The sequence below is a fragment of the Carcharodon carcharias genome, chromosome 28 (genome assembly GCF_017639515.1).
Source record: "Carcharodon carcharias isolate sCarCar2 chromosome 28, sCarCar2.pri, whole genome shotgun sequence".
Lineage (NCBI taxonomy): Eukaryota > Metazoa > Chordata > Chondrichthyes > Lamniformes > Lamnidae > Carcharodon > Carcharodon carcharias.
The window spans coordinates 12,653,275-12,673,737 of NC_054494.1; the positions used below are offsets into that span (position 1 = coordinate 12,653,275).

At 43.2% G+C, this 20,463-nt stretch overlaps 1 protein-coding gene across 10 annotated transcripts in view; it reads right to left on the reverse strand.

The window, feature by feature from the left end:
- Window positions 1–9,550: 9,550 nt before the first annotated feature.
- washc2c (WASH complex subunit 2C) overlaps window positions 9,551–20,463 on the reverse strand; it is a 65,323-nt gene continuing 54,410 nt past the window's right edge. For 8 of the 10 annotated variants that reach the window (XM_041176188.1, XM_041176191.1, XM_041176195.1 and 5 more), the window contains 5 exons: window positions 20,356–20,418; window positions 18,356–18,565; window positions 15,033–15,590; window positions 13,983–14,157; window positions 9,551–10,648 (listed from right to left, as the gene is read on the reverse strand). In XM_041176188.1, coding sequence (XP_041032122.1) covers window positions 10,500–10,648; window positions 13,983–14,157; window positions 15,033–15,590; window positions 18,356–18,565; window positions 20,356–20,418 — 1,155 coding nt within the window. In that variant the 3' untranslated portion in view covers window positions 9,551–10,499. The remainder of the gene's footprint in view (window positions 10,649–13,982; window positions 14,158–15,032; window positions 15,591–18,355; window positions 18,566–20,355; window positions 20,419–20,463) is intronic. The other 2 variants (XM_041176198.1, XM_041176192.1) reach the window with 1 other exon arrangement.

Here is a 20,463-nt window from a genome sequence, read left to right on the forward strand (position 1 = left end):
GTCCAATAGGTACAAGGTTCCTGCTTTTGGTGTGGACCAGGGCACAGACTGCAGAGAAAATGAGCAAACTGACCACCACACCGTGGTACAGAGTGCCATTCAAGTGGGGCGAGAAAAGAGAAATGTAATAGTAATAGGGGATAGCATAGTTAGGGGAATAAATACTGTTCTCTACAGCAAGGACAGAGAGTGCCAAAGGCTGTGTTGCCTGGGCATCTCTTTTGGGCTGCAGAGGAGCTTGGAGTGGGAGGGGAAGGATCCACATAGGTACCCATGACATGGGAAAGAGGTTCTGCTGAGGGACTATGAGCAGCACAGGGCTAAATTAAAAGGCAATTTGCACATGACTCAGGTAGTAATCCAGAGATTACCACATTTGTGGTTCTGCTTTTTAATTTAGTCCCGAGCTGCTAAATCAAGGATCAGTCCTAGGGCCTCAATTATTTACTATCTACATTAATGACTTGGAGGAGGGGCAGAGTGTAATGTATCCAAATTTGTCGACAATACAAAAATAGATGGGAGGGCATGGTGTGATAAGGAATCTGCAAGGGGATATAGTCAGGTTGAGAGAGTGGGCAAAAACTTGGCAGGTGGAGTTTAAATGTAGGAAAGTGTGAGGTCATGCACTTTGGTAGGAAGAATCAAAAGTCAGACTATTATTTAAACGGAGAGAAACTCTAAAAAAGTGCAGCCCAGAGGGATCTGGGTGTTCTTGTGCAAAAAGTTAGCATGCAGGTGCAGCAAGTAACTAAGGTGGCAAATGGAATTTTGGCCTGTATTGCTAGGGGGTTGGAGTTTAAAAATAGGGAAGTCTTGTTACAATTGTACAGGGTGTTGGTGAGGCCACACCTGGAGTACGGTGTAGTTTTGGTTCCCATATTTAAGAAAGGACACACTGGCATTGGAGGCAGTTCAAAAGAGATTCTCTAGGCTGATTCCTAGGGTGAAGGGGTGGACTTATCAAGAACGGCTAAACAGTTTAGGCCTTTATTCATTAGAGTTTAGAAGAATGAGGGGTGCTCTTATTGAAACGTACAAGATTCTGAGGGGGCTTGACAGGGTAAATGTTAAGATGTTTCCACTAGTGGGGGAATCACAAACTCGGGGATAGTTACAGAATAAGGGGACACTCATTTGAAACTGAGATGTGAAGGAATTTCTTCTCTAAGGGTAGTGAACGTCTGGAATTCTCTACCTCAGAGTTGAGGAGGCTAGATCACAAAGTATTTAAAGGGGAGGTAGATAGATTTTTGAAATATCAGAGAGTCGAGGGCTATGAAGAGCTGGCACGAAAGAGGAGTTGAGGCCTGGGACAGATCAGCCATGATCTTATTGAATAGCGGGGCAGGCTTGAGGGGCTGAAGGGCCTTCTCCTGCTCCTCTTTCTTATGTTATGTAATTTCAAATGCTGTGCCTTAATTATGTTTGATTTTCTTACTCCTGCAGGTAACTCTAATTATAACTCAACTGCCAATTGCATTAACTTAGCTTTATTTGAGGAGGCGATGGTAGAATGGTATTATTGTTGGAGTGGTAATCCAGGTAACGCTCTAGGGACCCAGGTTCAAATCCCACCACAGCAGATGGTGGAATTTGAATTTAATAAAAATCTGGAATTAAAAGTCTACTGATGACCATGAAACCATTGTCGATTGTTGTAAAAACCCATCTGGCTCACTAATATCATTTAGGGAAGGAAATCTGCCGTCCTTGCTTGGTTTGGCCCTACACATGACTCCAGACCCACGACAATGTGGTTGACTCTGAAACGCCCTAACAAGCCACTCGGTTGTATCAAACCGCTACAAAGTCAAAAAACAGGAATGAAACCGGACAGGCCACCCAACATTGATTTAGGCACCGGAAATGACAATGGCAATCTCAGCCCTGTCGGCCCTGCAAAGTCCTCCTTACTAAATCTGGGGGCTAGTGCCAAAATTGGTAGAGCTGTCTCACAGACTAGTCAACAGCCTGTCATAGTCATCCTCACGGAATCATACCTTACAGGTAATTTCCCAGACACCACCATCACCATCCCTGGGTATGTCCTGACCCACCAGCAGGACAGACCCAGCAGATGTGGTGGCACAGTGATATACAGTCGGGAGGGAGTTGCCGAGAGTCATCAACATAGACTCCAGTCCCCATGAAGTCTCATGGCATCAGGTCAAACATGGGTAAGGAAACCTCCTGCTGATTACCACACACTGCATACCACCCCCCACCCTCAGCTGATGAATCAGTGCTCCTCCATGTTGAGTACCATTTGGAGGAAGCACTGAGGGTGGCAAGGGCGCAGAATATACTCTTGGTCAGGGGGAGGGGAGGGGTGGGGGGTGGCGGTGGACGGTCACTTCAATGTCCATCACCAAGGGTGGCTTGGTAGCACCATTACTGACCGAGCTGGCCAGGTCCTAAATGACAAAGCTGCTAGGCTGGGTCTGTGGCAGATAGTAAGGGAACCAACAAGAGGGAAAAACCTACTTGATCTCATCCTCACCAACTTGCCTGCCACAGATGCATCTGTCCATGACAGTATCAGTAGGAGAAACCACCGCACAGTGGTTGTGGAAACAAAGTCCTGCTTTCACATTGAGGATATCCTTCATTGTGTTGTGTGGTACTACCACCATGCTAAAAGGGATAGATTTTGAACAGATCTAGCAACTCAAGACTGGGCATCCATGAGACACTGTGGGCCACCAGCCACAGCAGAACTGTACTCAACCACAATCTGTAACCTCATGGATGGCATATCCCCCACTCTACCATTACCATCAAGTCAAGGGATCAACCCTGGTCCAATGAAGAGGGTAGGAAGGCATGTCAGCTGTAGTACTGGACATACCTAAAAATGAGGTGTCAACTTGGTGAAGATGTAACACAGGACTACTTGTATCCCAAACAGCATAAGCAGCAAGTGATAGAACTAAGTAATCCCACAACCAACGGATCAGATTTAAGCTCTGCAGTCCATGGTGGGGCACAATTAAACAACTCACTGGAAGAGGAAGCTCCATAAATATCCCCATCCTCAAGGTTGGAGGAGCCCAGCACATCAGTGCAAAAGATCAGGCTGAAGCATTTGCAACAATCTTCAGCAAGAAGTGCCGAGTTGATGAACCATCTTGGCCTCCTCCGGAGGTCCCCAGCATCACAGATGCCAGTCTTCCGCCAATTTGACTCACTCAACGTGATATCAAGAAACAGATGAAGGCACCAGATATTGTAAAGGCTATGGGCCCTGACAATATTTCAGTAATAGTACTGAAGACCTGTACTTCAGAACTTGCCGTGCCCCTAGCCAAACTGTTCCAGTACAACTACAACACTGACATCTACCCAGCTATGTGGAAAATTGCCCAGGTATGTCCTGGACACAAAAAGCAGGACAAAGACAACCCAGCCAATTACCATTCCATCAGTCTACTCTCGATCATCAGTAAAGTAATGGAAGGGGTCATCAACGGTGCTATCAAGTGGCATTTGCTTAGCAATAATTTGTTCACTGATGCCCAGTTTGGGTTCCACCAGAGCCACTCAACTCCTGACCTCATTACAGCCTTGGTTCAAACATGGACAAAAAAAGAGCTGAACTCACAAGGTGAGGTGAAAGTGACTGTCCTTGATATCAAGGCCATATTTGACCGTGTGTGGCATCAAAGACTCCTAGCAAAACTGGAGTCAATGGGAATCAGGGGGGAAACTCTCCGCTGGTTGGAGTCATACCGAGTACAAAGGAAGATAGTTGTGGTTCTTGGAGGACAGTCATCTCAGCTCAAGGACATCACTGCAGGAGTTCATCAGGGTAGTGTCCTCAGCCCAACCATCTTCAGCTGCTTCATCATTGACCTTCCTTCCATTATAAGGTCAGAAATGGGGATGTTCACTGATGATTGCACAATGTTCAGCACCATTTGAGACTCCTCAGATGCTGAAGCAGTCCATGTCCAAATGCAGCAAGACTTGGACAATATCCAGGTTTGGGCTGGCAAGTGGCAAGTAACATTCGCACCACACAAGTGTCAGGCATTGACCATCTCCAACAAGAGAGAATCTAACCATCGCCCTTTGATGTTCAATGGCATTACCATCACTGAATCCCCCACTATCAACATCCTGGGGGGTTACCATTGACCAGAAACTGAACTGGACTAGCCATATAAATACTGTGGCTACAAGAGCAGGTCAGAGGCTAGGAATCGTGTGTCGAGTAACTCCCCAAAGCCTGTCCACCATCTACATGGCACAAGTCAGGAGTGTGATGGAATACTCTCCATTAGCCTGGATGAGTGCAGCTCCAACAACACTCAAGAAGCTTGACACCATCCAGGAAAAAGTAGCCCACTTGATTGGCACCACATCCGCAAATATCGACTCCTTCCACCACTAATACACTGTAGCAGCTACAAGATGCACTGCAGGAATTCACCAAGGCTCCTTTGAAAGCACATTCTAAACCCACGACTACCATCTAGAAGGACAAGGGCAGCAGATAGACAGGAACGCCACCACCTGGAAATTCCCCTCCAAGTCACTCATCATCCTGACTGGGGAATATATCGCTGTTCCTTACTGTCGCTGGATCAAAATCCTGGAACTCCCTTCCTAACAGCACTGTGGGTGTACCTTCACCACATGGACTGCAATGGTTTTTAAAGGCAGCTCACCACTACCTTCTCAAGGGCAACTAGGGATAGGGCAATAAATGCTGGCCCAGCCAGAGAAGCCCACATCCCATGAATGAGATCCCATGAATTTGCCTTTTGTAAACTGAAGTTATAACTTCAACTCCCAGAAAAGTCTTAGCAACTGCCAAAGCCATATTGCAGTCTCACCACTTAAAAAAACCTCACACTAACTCCTGAATTCAAAGTGCTTCTCATACTCAACATTAAGATTCTCCAACTCCAAACCAATCCAGGAATTTCAAATATACTCCCGCAAAGAGCCGCCAATTTTATTATGGCCCATCGGATGGTAAATGCTGAACTGTTCAAATCCCAGGAGACTTGAAATAACTGCTACAACTATTTTACAATTTGTATTTATTTCGAGATGTATGCCTTGAATTTAGTAATAAGACCACCAAGTCTTATAGGTTTCATACAAAAATTAAACCTTTATTAATAAAATAAATTATTTTAAGCACATACATAGGTTTACAAATTACTACTATGATAATTCCTGGCTCCCCTAGTTAATCTAACTCCCAGATACACCTCCGTTAAGGCAACAGTAAAACACACAGATTTTAAAAGACTCAGGCAAAGTAACATGATACCCTGAATAGTCGAATTCAACGTGAGTTTTCTTCACTTCAGTTCATATAGACAGCAACTTGAGGCCTAGAGGCTGGAGGCTTTTCACACTTAGAATTCCTTTCTCTTACACATCACCTCATCTCCTTTATACAGGTTTCTCCCTTTTTAATGTAAATATCATTGTCCCAATATGTCTTTTCAACTCTACTTTTCTAATAAAAATCTTTCATAGTATCATTTTTATCAGTAAGCTTTGAGAAAAATAAACACACTGTTGGGCTTCTTCTGGCTAAGTGCAACATTTCACCACCTCTTTTGAAATTCAGATGACTGGTTTATCTAAAAATGTGAATTCTCCCTTTACACCTCATATTCTAAAACTTCAGTCATCTTTACCTACTTAACATTTCAAACCTAGCTTCTTGACACATCAAAGCCTTCAGACCAGCTGTCTTTAATTCAATTAACACACAAACACATTCCTGCCTTATGATAATTTCCAATAACATTCTGAAATTATATTTTCCCAATAAGCTTGACACAGAACCAATCTGTTTGTCCATGACCAGATCTGACTCGTCCACCTTAATACCCAGTTCTTTCTTCTGCTGGTTATGCTACATCACTGAAAAACGAGACAGGCTATCAAAGCTTTTCATCTTGCACTCATCAGGATAGCTCACAAAAAATTACCAACAGTAACAAGGGAACAACAACAACTTATACTGCATGAGAAGAGAGCACTGATTGGTTGGCAAGCAGACTCCGATTGGTGGAACGTTGCCTTGGGGAATGCAGCATGGATCAGTTAACTGACCAACTTGGCTCAAATTCAAACCAGGCAGGTCAACTCTGATTGGTCAGGGTATTGCCCCAGCGAATGAACCAGGGAATAACTGTTCCCTAAGTTTTTTAGTTTAAAAAAGTGCAATGCGTACACACATTCCTTCTGTCTGCAAAGGACTGGGCCCTGTATGTGAATATACGTGGCTTCTAGCGTGTGTAAGCAAGCCACACTATGAGCCAAAATGACAGCCTTAGATTGGTTTTCCATGTAATTCTTAGCATAAACAGTCGAGCTATCCTGATGAGTGCAAGATGAAAAGCTGATGGCATGCCTCTTTTTCTCCACAGCACAAGTTCTATACATGCCAAATGATTATTTAATACTACATCAATATCATCCCTGAGGGTTAAGGACAATAGCAAACTTCTTTTCACAATGTGAAAGACCTTTGACCTTCTGCTTCAATGACTTCCATCCACGGTCAAGAGCTCTTAGACTTAGTTTTGTTGCCGAGATTGAGGCTCAGCTGCCTTGGCTATCATTCTTCCCCAATCTTGACTTCCAATCATTCTGTAGGTTCTCATCTCCCTCAGGGACTCATTTCCATTCACTTTCTCACTGACTTAACCCCTACTTCGTCAATTCATTCCCAAACTCCTAACCACCTCATCTCAATATTCACTATGTCAACAGGTCCCTTTCCTTGGGCTCCATTCATCCATGCCACAAACCCTCGTTATCTTTATAAACCTTTAACCATTCCACACTAGTGCCCCATTTTTAACTAACCTTTACTCGCCAAGGACCCTGAATGCATCTTCAGCAACCTGCTTTTTCACACTCTGTTCCAATCACTTTCACCCATTATCTAAAAAAAATGAGTTTTAAATTGTGAATACATCCTAGAAGCCTGATCATTTTAACTACCGCTTCAAGACATTGGACGTGAACCTTAGAGTGCTGTACCGTACCATCCAGATCTTTCTTTCACCACTGGCTTCAATTCTGCGCTGGGGGTGTATATATACAATTAGTATTAGTCCCACCCATATGTGTAACACTACTCTTTTAAGATCATCAGTTGCCAGCCAGGGGCCCATTTCCTCAACCCATTGAGATCTGCCCATAGTTGAACATTCCTACAGTTGACTCTTGCATTTAAGCCACACACAAACCTACTGATCACTTCCCCCAACATCTGCATTCAATTCATTAATCAAAACAGTAAAGTTGCTAAAGTCCTAAATTCAACCCATACGAGACACCACCAGTAATGTGTAATCAAATCTATTGTCAACTTCCTGTGCAGAGTCAGCCAATTCTTAATCCATTGAGCAGGACATTACTGTCTCCGTCTTGTGAACTATCTTCTTGCTGTACCTTTACTAGAGCTTTCTAAAGGTCCAGATAGGTGATGTCTACTGGGTTACTTCCATCTACTCACCTGATGACTTCAAAAAATTTCTACCAAATTTTCAAGGCGCAACCTTCTTTTCTGAAAACTGTGTTTCCCCAGTGAAGCCTTCTCTAACTGGTCTTAAGGAATTCCTAGCTATACCATTGAATATTTTACCGATTCCAGGCTGTGCAAATGGGCCTATAGTTAACCAGCTTTATTGCATCACCTTTAGCTCCACTGCTTTTAGGTGGCCTTCTCCTCAATCGTATCATTAATATGACATCAGTATTGCTGAAAAAAAAATTGTTAAAACTTTTCATCTTGCACTCATCAGGACAATTCGCAAGAATACCAAATGTAAAGGGAACAATAATTTATACTGTATGAGAAGAGTACCGATTGGTTGGAAAGTGGACTCTGATTGGTAGAGGCATTGCAAAGGCATAACATCTCTACCGGAGTCCACTTGCCAACCAATCGACACTATTCTCATATGATATAAACTGTTGCTCCCTTTACATTTGATATTCTTGCAAATTGTCCTGAGTGCAAGTCAAAAAGCTTTGACAAAATTTTTTTTTTCCAGCAATACTCAAGTTCTATACTACCAAACGATATGACATCAGGTGTAGTACTGCAAGTAGTGCTCCCCAACAGCACTGTGGGTGTACACCTATATCAGATAGACTGCAGCAGTTCAATGCAGCAGCTCAGAACCACCTTCACAAGGGTAATTAGGGATGGGCAATAAATGCTCTCATCCCAAAAACAAATAAAAAACAATACACATTTATAACCTTAAGATCTTGTTCAAAATCACCAGCCTCCAATCCTTAAGCACCAACTAGGCCTAAAAGCCATGCCTATTGAAGACATGACCTGTAGTGTTTTTGATGAAGAAATGCCTGTACTGTCATTTTGTGATGAAGTCCAAAGCAGTAAAGGTGTATGGAGTTTGGGGGCAGGAAGAGAGCAACAGCTAACCAGAGGCCATTGGAATGGGATGAACTTTAAAACTGCAGTAATGAAAAGCTTAAGTTTAAATAGTGGAAGCTCTGAAGCTCAGACGGGATGTTCCCCATTATTGAATAACCAGCCAACACAAATATGGACGTTCACAGATGTTGAATGCCCACTTGGGATGGGGTACAGGTAGGTCCATGGTGTCCTTAGATTTGTACTCCAACAAGGAGGAACAGTAAAAGCCAATAACTGACTTCCCTGCCAATGGTTCTTATTGGTCCTAATATCAGAAGATAACTGGTATCTGGCTTCCACTGCTTGTCCCATTCAATATGCGCACGAATACACTTGCATCAACCAATAAAACTCAACTTCATTCCAAATCCATTTCTGGAACGCCGCAGCTTTTATTTTGAAGATAGTCATTTTTGAGACATTCAACTGTGGATGGGAAAATCATAGCTAATCCTGACTTACATGGAATTTATAATGCAGAAACAGACCATTTGACCCAGCGCGTTTATACGCACTCTACTTCACCCAAGCCCATCACCGTATCCTTTTCATTTTTTTCTCCCTCACGTACTCATCTAGCTTCCCCATCCACAGGGCAGAGTGTTCCACTTCCGAACCAAACTGTCCTCATCCCAGAGTTCACAGGTACACTTCCAGCAGACATCAGCAGGCAGGAATCAGGCAAGGGAGCCCTGATTGAGATCAGCACAAACAGGGGTACTGAACTAGACATTTCTGCATCTGAGTCAATCGCAGACTACATATAGACTCCTTGAAGTAGTGCTCATGATTAAAGAAGCATGTTTGTTTATAGTTTAACTGCCATGTTATTCAAAGTATCTTCATTTGGTGCAGTGCAACACTCCCTGTGTCAAACAGTAAAAAATGTTCTCTATCTTCCCCCCCTCTCCTCCCTGTAATTCTATCAGTGCTCTTCGCCAAATCTTGTGGCCCAAAAGCTTGACTTGGATCAAAAAGCTTAGCTTGAATCAAAGGATCAAAAATGTCCTCAGCTTTGCTATCGCCGAGGCAGCTGGTTGTTTCTCTGCTCATATGCAAGAAGATAAATCTCAAAAGAAATACAACCCAAAGACCAAGCAAACACTTCCTAGAAGATGCTGGACATGAATTAGATTTATTGCAAAGCTTTGTCACTGTGCAGTTTCATTTTTCTGAGTAATTCAAACTCAAAACAGGATTAAACAGAGTAATTCAAACTCAAAACAGGATTAAACAGAACCAAAGTGTGAAGGGAACAGATACAACAGCAATTTGATGATTTCAACACAATGATCTCAATAAATGCCATAAAATCTATTATAAGCCTCTGTAAGCCTGCAATGAACTTATTTATGAACCATGTCTTTCATTTCAGGAGAACTATTTACATTATATTGCACTGATCTTATTAATGCTTCCCATCCGGAAACTTGGAACAGTTCATGAGAAAAACCTCAAACCTGATGTCACAAAAATTTACAGGTGAATTTAACAAAATTCAATGAGCAAAGATCATCAGATGAATGACAAACCCAAGTGACTGGCTTTTAGATGAGGTGCTCAAAGCTCAATGTTAAAACCTTCCATCGTTACGTAAACTGAGTTGAGAAAGAATTCTCACATATATATATATATTAAAAATAAATCGAGCATGATGATTAGAACTTGGACGAATGATACCAGATTTAATGAGTAAGGAACCAACAATGGTACAGAGTGGTGGAGAAAGAGAAGAAAGGATCACATCACAGGTCCAGAGAACAAAGCAAATGAGTGTGAAATGTTCAGAACCACTGTGAACATACCGTCATACCTTGAAAACAAAAAGGTAGTTTCACCCACACTGTCCCTTCCACTGAGGCAAGAACTGAAGTCTGCATTAGCAGTCAGTAGTGCTCACGATTAAAGAAACACGCTTGTTTATGGTTTAGCCACAATGTTATTCAGACAAACTATTGCATTCGGTGCAATGCAACACTTCCTGTGTTAAACAGTAAAAAAAAAAGCATTCTCCATCTCCCCCACCGCCTTCTCCCTGTAGTTCTATAACAGTGCTCTTCACCAAATCTTATGGCCCAAAAGCATTCAAAGGATCATCAAAAATGTCCACGGCTTTGCTACCCGGTGTGGTTGGAGCGGCAGCCTGCTTTGACTTAGTCTTGGGTTTAGATTGTTTCTTGCTACTCGCTGAGGGCATGGCAGAAGCAAAAATATCATCTGAAATAAAAGATCAAAGCAATTTTAGATAAACAAAAACTCAACCCTCGGTCCCTGGTATTTAGAAACAAAGAAGCGGCACTCAGCTGTATAACTCTTTCACATTGTCCAACTGGTTGTATTAAAGTGGCCAATGACATCTCACTCATGCAGCAGCCTGACCTAAGAGAGTGATATAAAAAACCCTCAAAGCGAGGGAGCCCCTCACGAGGTTACTTTAAATTGGACGAAAAGTTTGGCTCATCTTTGCAAGCAAGCAGTGAGGTAGGGAACACCTGCACATTTCCAATAACCAGCCAGCATTCAAAGATCAGAAAGTAATTCTAATTGTTCCCCACAATATACAGAAATAGCATCCGATATAGAGGCCTTGCACTCCCACCAAGTTACCAGAGAATTGATAAAGTTGGTCCAGGTGAACCATTAACACCCAAACAGTGATAATTAGTAGAATAAAAGGAAGAATTGACACACAAACACAATCGGTGGTTTTAAAGGCCATGAGAGAAAGTGGGGGTTAAAACAGACAGTTGGGCAGCAAAATACAGTTGAAACCAGATGGGTTAGTGGGTCCAGTATTCTTTTCCTAATCCTGAAAGATGTGATTACCACACTAAATGCAAGTTAGTTGCTCTGCCACCTACTAGGTGGTGATGATGGTTAGCAGGGCACCTCTCATTCTTTTATTTCTGCTCACTACAGGAGGTAGATTGTGATGGGGCAGGCGGGGGTCTGGCTTGATGAGCACAGTGGCATTTCCTTCATCCTTAATGTTCAAATCTTTTCTAAATGCGTCTTTAACCAGGTGAAGAAACGTTTAGAGAGAATGGAACTGCTGTTATGAACAGTGTGCATACATACTCCCACCCTCTCACAACCCTACCCAACAGCTGCTTCCAAAGTGTTCCACATGTGTGTCCAGGGGTTTGTGTGGTACTTAGGTAGGATATCCAAGGTTGGAGGAGACAGTGGTGTGGTGGTAATATCACTGGACGAGCAATCCAGAGGCCCAAGCTAATGCTCTGAGGACGAGCTCAAATCCCACCATGGCAGCAATTAATAAATCTGGAATTGAAAGCTAGTCTTAGTAATGGTGACCATGAAACTATCGCTGATTGTCAAAAACCCATCTGGTTCAGTAATGCCCTTTAGGGAAGGAAATCTGCCATCCTTACCTTGTCTGGCCTACATGTGACTGACTCCAGATGCACAGCAATGTAGTTGACTCTTAACTGCTCTCTGAAATGGCCTAGCAAGTCACTCAGTTGAAGGGTAATTAGGGATGGGCAACAAATGCTGACCTTGCCAGTGATACCCACATTCTATGAAAAAAAAGCTGAAGAGATTCATGAGAGCGATGTAAAGGATGAGAGGCTTTAGTTATGAGTAAAGACTAGAGAAAGGGTCCATTTCATTTGGAGAGAAAAAGCCAAGAGTCAATCTCACATTTGTAAAATTATATAGAGTCCTGATAAGGTAAAAAAATTTACTTATATGGTGTCATTAACTAGAGAGCACAAGAAAGAAGGGAGAAGTTCAGAGCATTTATTTATTGCTGGAGAGTGTTGTTAGAATATGGAACCATCTCACAGCAACACTAATGGGAGCAGGAACCAGGGCATACTTTAAAAGGAAGTGAATGAACATTTGAAAGCAAATTCCTTTTTAAAATGACACGAGGAAAGGGCCAATTGGAAGGCTCGTTTCACCCGGTGTAATGGGCCAACTGGTCTCCTGCAAAACATTAATGTCTCTTTAGCAGAAAGAAATGGTGAACAATTGTTTATCAGACCGGAGGAAATCTACAGTGGTGTTCTCCAGTATCAGGACTGCTGCTCAATGACCTGGACTTGGGTATTGAGGCAATAGTTTCTAAGTTTGTAGGTGATAGAAATGTAGTCAACAGTGAGGAGGATAGTAACAAACTAAAGGGGAAACAGAGACTGGTAAAATGTGGCAGGTGAAATTTAATAGAGAATTGTGAAGTGATACACTTTGGAGAGCAAGGCTGAGGTGAGGCAATATAAAATAACTGATAAGAGTTTGAAAAGATTTGTAGTAAGAGAGACCTGTGGGTGCACGCACATGTGTCTTTGAAGGTTATGAAACATGAGAAGACTGCAGAAACCTTGACTTTATGAATAGAGGAAGAACAAGGAAATTACACAAAACCTTTATAAAACACTGGTTAAGCGGCAGCTGCAGTACCGTGTTCAATTTTGGACACTATACTAAGAAACATGTCAAGACCAGGGAGAGGGTGCAAGTTAGATTTACTCACATGGTATCAGGGATGAAGGAATGCAGTTACTTGGGAGAGGCTGGAGAAGTTGGGGTTGGTCTCCTTAGAGCAGGGATGGTTACAGGGAGGTGTCCAAAATCTAGAGCAGTTTTGACAGTACATAAGGAGAAACAGTTTCCTGTGGCAGAAGGGTCAGTAAGTAGAGAATACAGATTCAAGGTGATTGTCAATAAAACCAGAGGTGACATGGGAAAACTTTTTTTTAAAAAAAAGTGCGTTATGATAATCTGGAATATGCACTGTCTAAAGGGCGGTGGAAGCAGATTAATATTAACATTGAAAAGAGAATTGGATAAATACTTGAAGGCAAATAAAGGGCCATGGGGAAAGAGCAGCACCAACTTATCTGACAGCAGATAAGAAGATAGGCCTATGAAACTATGATTCTATGCTACATTGCAGGATGTCAGGTATGCACCATTTCAACAAGAATTATATTATTTCTTTCACAGGATGTAGCTGTCGCTGGCAAGGCCAGCATTTGTTGCCCATCCCCAACTGCCCTTCAACTGGGTGGCTTGCTAGCTCGTTTCAGAGGGCAGTTAAGAGTTAACCACATTGCTGTGAATCTGAAGTCACACGGAGGTCAGGCCAAGTGGGAGCAGCAGATTTCCTTCCCTAAAAGGACTTGAGTGAACCAGATGGGTTTTTATGACAATCAATGATGTTTCATGGTCACCATTACAGAGAACAGCTTTCAATTCTACATTTATTAATTGAATTTAAATTCCACTAACTACTATGGTAGGATTTGAACCAGTGTCCTCACAGCATTAGACTGGGCCTCTGGATTACTAGACTAGTGACATTACCGCTATGCCATCATCTCACCTATTATAGCACCTTTAATAAAATATCCTAAGGGGCTTCACAGAAATGTCAACAAAGCATGACATCGAGCCACATGGAGATATTAGGTCAGATGACCAAATGTTTGGTCAGAGGTAGGTTTTAAGGTGTCTTAGAGGAGTGAGGTAGAAGCAGAGGGGTTTAGGGAGGCATTCCAGAGTTTCTAACCCAGTAATTACATACCCATGTCATCGTCGAATATAGACTTGGTCTCCACTTTCTTTCTGCTCTTCTTCTCTTTTGGTGCTACTTTTAAATCAGCAAATATGTCAACATGATCACTAAAGAGGTCGACATCAGTGCTCCCCTCATTGCTCTTCTTGGTTAAGGTGACAGATTCCGTGGAAAACAAATCGTCCTGGAAAAGGATCATTTCAGCAGGTAATTATTTGAAAGACATTTTCCTATAAGAAAATTGGGCTGCATTATCCAGGCTCACTCAGACCTACTCTGACCTGGGAGGGGTGGGGGGGGGTGGGCACAGCTCTAATAGGACAACCTGTACTCACTAACTAATTTCACTAACATTCACTAACTGGTGCATTCTCCATGGCAACACCCCGACCAATCAGAGTCCACTCGCCAACCAACCAATCAGCACTCTCTTCTCATGCAGTACAAATTGTTGTTCCCTTTATATTTGGTGTTCTAGCGAGTTGTCCTGAGGAGTGCAGGGCGAAAAGCGTCAACGCCATGCATCGTTTTGAGCAAAACTAATTTTCTGGTTAAACCCAGTGTCTTAAAATTCAAACTTCCTCAGTGCTAAAAGACATTATTATTATTTTATGATGATAACGATGGATTCTCTCAGAAAGCTCCTGTACCATAATTATCCTTACTGTGAACCCCAGTCCAAGGGCATGACCAGAGCACACGGCCTGGCTACGAGCACATCTTCATTGGGTTTCGGTCATGGCTGCTGTCTAGTGATCCATGTTTGGAGGCCAAGGGAAGCATATGGAAAAGGCCAGGGATTGGGTTAAGCTCTTGTACAAGAACGTGGCAATGTGCCAGCTACACTCAAAGGGCCACTTGGCTGAGGCAGAGAGGCTGCCAGTTCTTCAGAAACTGCTGGCAACTTGACCGACTACTTTTCAGGAAGGGAGAGGGGAGGAGGAAGAAAATAGGTCAAAAGGTTAACAGAAAAGGAGCATCATCTGTCACTTCGCGTGTCATTTAAGGCTAGAAAACAAGGTTTGCCAAACATCTATTTTTAATCAATAAAATGCTTACCTCGAAGATATCTAGTGTTTTTGAACTCTTTTGTGCTGCTGGTTTAGTCTGCCCTAGTTTTGCTATCCCAAAAAGATCTTCACCACCTTCCTCTTCGAGGAAAGCCACTGGTTTGGGTTTCTTCACAGTCCGTTTACTGGACTGGAAAAGATCATCTTCGCTCGGTGCAAATATCGATTGGCTTGGCTCCTCCTTGGGCTGAAAGTCCCCCCGTGCCCCAGCTGCAGGACTCGGCTCCTGTGCCGAACTTGGTTTGAACAGATTGTCTGAGTTGAAGAGGTCAGAATGCACCGGCAGTTTTGCAATGGGGGCGGGGGCAGGGGCAGGGCCAGCACCGTTACCGGGTGAAGGCTCAGGTGGCAGTGCCCACTTTGCCATCGGCCCCTTGTCCGGACTTGGTTTTTGGGCCAGGCCCGTCGGCGAAAAGTCCGCAATACCGCTCGCGCCGTCGACTTCCAATCTCTGGTCCAAGTCTTCTACCTCGTCGGACTGCTGAGCTGCCAGTCTCCGTGCCCCCCTGGTTGGAGGTCGACGTTTCTGCCCTACTCTTGCACGGCTCTACAAGAAAAAAAAAGGACAAGCTCGAGTAAGATGAAGGCAAAATACTGCGGATGCTGGAAATCTGAAATAAAAAACCGAAAATGCTGCAAAAACTCTGCAGGTCTGGCAGCATCTGTGGAGAGAGAAACAGGGTTAATGTTTTGAGTCCGTATGACTCTTCTTCAGAGTTAAAGAGAAGCAGAAATGTGATGGATTTTACGCTGTTTGAGGAGGGTGGAGCAGATGAAGCTGGACAGAAGGTCAGCGATAGGTGGGGGCTAAGGAGAGATTGACAAAGATGTCATGGACACAAGACAAGGAGTGTTAATGGTAGTGTCCATGACATCTTTGTCAATCTCTCCTTAGCCCCCACCTATCGCTGATCTTCTATCCAGCTTCACCTGCTCCACCCTCCTCAAACAGAGTAAAATCCATCACATTTCTGCTTCTCTTTAGTGCTGGAGAGTCATACGGCATCAAAACGTTAACTGCTTCTCTCTCCACAGATACTGTCAGGTCTGCTGAGTTTTTCCCAGCATTTTCTGTTTTTATAGGCTTGAGTAATCTTGCTAAAGAAAAGGCCTTGCAGGATCCCTATAATACCCCCAGTACATGCAGGCTCCCTCTCCCATCAGTCTTACAGGCAACGTGCTTCCAATTCCCATACCTCCTCGTATTCCCTGATCTATGACCACCTCCCCCCCCACCCCACCGATCCCCTCCCACCCCAAACCCTCGAAATGTCATGCTCTTCATAAAATAATCCAACATGCCTCATTATTTCCAATTTGAAAACTGGACAACAAATACTATAGTACCCTAACTGCAAAGCAAGGACATGCTAATCCTTCATGTTTGTCATGCAGTTAGCAACAATATATTCACTTACACATGCGCACAGCATAAACAGCACGGCACTAACACAATACTTATTCTAATCCTTATGAATGGGGCCAGTTTAATTTCCAATTTCATTTCAGTAATACATTTCACATCACACTCCATTTTATTGTGTTTTTTTGAGGTCTGCTACCCTTCTCACTCAATATTTTTGGCGTCAGGGTTTCAGGTTGCTTGCATACACATCCCTGGTACCCTCCAGCCTCGAGAATGCTTCTGCATACCCTGATGTCTCAGTGAATTTGGTGGAACACCTGGACTAAGAGAACTCCTACTATAGACACTGGCTCTACTTTTTGGCACTACAGGATTCTCACCAACATAGAAACAGGAGACCACCATTCAGCCCTCAAGCCTATTCCAGAATTCAATTAGATCACGGCTGATCTGCATCTTAACTCCATCTCACGCCTTGGTTCCATAATTCAATACCCTTATTAACAAAATCGATCAATTCCAGTTTTGAAACGGTCCAGATTTCCACAGAGATAAAAACAAAAAAACTGCGGATGCTGGAAATCCAAAACAAAAACAGAATTACCTGGAAAAACTCAGCAGGTCTGGCAGCATCGGCGGAGAAGAAAAGAGTTGACGTTTCGAGTCCTCTGAGGACTCGAAACGTCAACTCTTTTCTTCTCCGCCGATGCTGCCAGACCTGCTGAGTTTTTCCAGGTAATTCTGTTTTTGTTCCAGATTTCCACTGTTGTGTCTGAAGTGCTTCCTGGCATCACCCCTAAAATGGCCGAGCTCTAATTTTAAGGTTGTCTCACCTTGTTTGGACTCTCTCACCAGAGGCAATAGTTCCTTTCTGCCCTATAAAATCCTTTAATCACCTTCATAATCCCAAATAGATCACCCCTTAACCTTCATGGTTGACACTCCGGTGCATAATTGAGGGAGCACTGCATTGTCAGAGGTGCTGTCTTTTGGAGGAGACATTAAGCCAGGCCCCCTCAGACTGACGTAAAGATCCCATGGGCACTATTCAGAAGAGCAGGGACGTTACTCCCCGTGAGCTGGCTAACATTTACCCCTCAGTCACAGAAACAGATTATCTGATCATCACCAGACTGCTGTTTCTGGGAGCTTGTTGTGTGCAGATTGGCTGCCAAATTTCCTATACGACAACAGTGAATGCTTTTCAAAAATGCTTCATTGGCTGTAATTGTGGAGGTCCTGTATTGGGTAACAGATGCTAGAAAAATGCAAATCCTTCTTTCCTACATTTGAAGAAATACAAATTTAGTCTTTGCAACTTGTCCTCATAATCCAACCTTTTTAGCTCAGGTATCATCCTGTTGAATCTGTGCTGCTACCTCCTGAAGGCCAATATATCCTTCCTCAGATGTGGTGCCCAGAGCACAAGATAGAAGACCAAACCCGCCCTCATTTTTGGCTTTAATTACCAAACAGTCTTATTTAACAGTAAAAGAACAAACATTAGCAGCAGTAACACAATGCGTACACAGTTTGTGCATTATGCTAACCCCTTTAATAAAATAAAACTTGAAACTTAGTGCTAAGCTGGATTTTTAAAAAACATTTTTCACGGATTTATCTTATATTTTTCAAGTTTTCTCGTTTCTTTTTGAAGACTTTAGATCACTTACAGTTATTGAAATGCAGACTGATAAATATCCCAGTAAAAGTAAACCATCCTTCATGTTATTTGAATACCTTCATCTAATTCAGAAAGCTGCCAAACAAATGCAACAGAAGTTGTTACACATCCTTATTGTCTTTGAATTGATGTCTTGGCTCCTCCCTCAGCACTTAATCACATTGCAACTTCTGTAAATGAACTTCACTTCTACACTCATGTCGAGACAATTAAAACAAAGCTAAACGTTTAATCAAAATGCTCGACTTTTGCCACATCTTACCTTATTAACACTGGTCAAAGTGTTCGCCTGCATCGGTTGATCGAAACTCACACTGGCGCCGTCACTCACAGCTGGTCCTGAAGCTGAAGGTGTGGCCTCACTCAAAGGCAAGCCAGGTGGAGATGAAGGTGACACTGACCCAGATGTAACAACGGCAACTTTGGGTGAAGCTCCAGGCAGGAGGCTCGCTGGGTTAATCGCCAAGTTTGCCTGAGAGAGAGGAAAATTAGGGAACCTTGGACATAACCAGATATGAAATTACAAAACTGAAATCAAAAGAGAGGGGAATAGGAGGAAACAAGACAAGCATGTGCATACTGTTACTGCTATATAGTTAAAAGCTGTCTGAAGTCTTATTAGTTTTTAAGCAGTGAAGATTTGATAGCTATTTAATATTCAATAACTGATCCACAAGGAACTGTTTCCAAAGCATGTTGCCCTTTGTGCACCAACACAAACATGCAGCTTTATATTCAGCTGGGAAGGATTTTACAAAGTTCACTGTTTGCTGCTGCGCTTTATTTGGAGGAAACAGAACGTACAGAGCAGTAATGCTGCAGAGGCTGGAGAGGAGAAGCAAAGTCAAACTCAAACTGTCAAGTCACAAATCCGCTGCCTACATACAAATCTCTGCTATTCAGAGGCTCAGAATTTTGCTGGTCATCCATCTTAAGCTCGTTTCCTCCTCGCGATCAATGCTAACTAAACAACGGCCACTCGACAGTCAAGAAAACCCCCAAGGCTAACACAAGGTGTTATCTGATATGCGTTCCTAGATTCTGTGCCATTCTCTCTAGTTGGCAAAGACACCACCCAATGTAGGACTAAACTGCATAGACCAGGAGATTCTTGACCCAAATCCCAGCTTGTGGCAAGATAGCGGGGTTCAGCTGCAGCAGCCTTTCAGGTACTGCAATTAGCCTCAGTGTCCCTGCGCTAATAGAGATAGGGGAGTAAATCAATAGGGGCCCCCATCAGAAAGTGCACACAAGTTGACTGGGTGAGAAGAACGGGATCAGCCTTGGCTGTAACAACCGTTAAACAATCTTCAACAACATCTTGGGTGAGATACTAGAGTAGCCATTAAACTGCACCCTAACAGCTTTGGAAAGGCCAAAAAAAGACAAACCCCGAATGATCCCAGAATTCCCAACATGCACAGCCAGAGTGTGTTAGCCATGGTTGAATGGATAGCACTCTTACCCGAGAGTCAAAAAGATTCCAGGTTCAAGTCCCATCCCAGCGCTTGAACACCAAGATCTAGTGTGTGATGCTCAGTGTAGTACTAAAGCAGTGCTGCACTACTGGAGGTGCCTTTTGTCAGATGAGGGCAAATGTAAAAGATCACACGGCACCATTTGGAAGGGGGGAGGAGTTCTCTGTGGTGCACTGGCCTATGTTTAAAGCAATTAACACACAAAAACAGATTACCTGGTCATTATCACACTTATGTCTGAGAGGGTTTGCTCTGCGCATTTGGGTGCCATGTTTCCTACATTTAAACAGTGACTAAGGGTGGAATTTTACAGCTCCCCCCCTCTGCCAGCGGGATTTTCCTGCACTGCCGCGATGTGACCATAAAATTCTGCCCTACCATTCAAAAAGTACTTCACTGGCTGTAAGGCACTTTGAGAAGTCCAGTGGTCATGTAAAACGCAACATAAATGCAAATCCATCTTTCCAAAAGCTGGTGAGTCAGGTCTGGTTTACTCCCAAAAGGCAGCCAGTTCAAAACTTTCATTTTTATTCCCTTCCTCGAGCACCCATTTATACCTGGCTTCCCTCGACTTGACAGTTGTAAGCTGCTGATATGAGTACAGTGAGGACAGACTTAACACACTTGGGCACGCCTCCTGTTTACACTGCTCAGTGCCAACACGAAAACAGCATGCGGAGGACAGATTTCTGAAGTTGACGTAACATCAAAAAGCAAGAAGTGGAAAAGTGGAAAAAGAAGAATTTTATTAATCCCGAGATAAATAAAGTTACAAAACAGTTACTTGGAGTTTTCCAATCCGAGAGGAAGGTCCTTTTGTTTTAATGGGACCTGTGTTGGTGAGTTTCTGTGAATGGGGGAGGGGGGTGGAAAAATCAGGAGATTAAAGTCA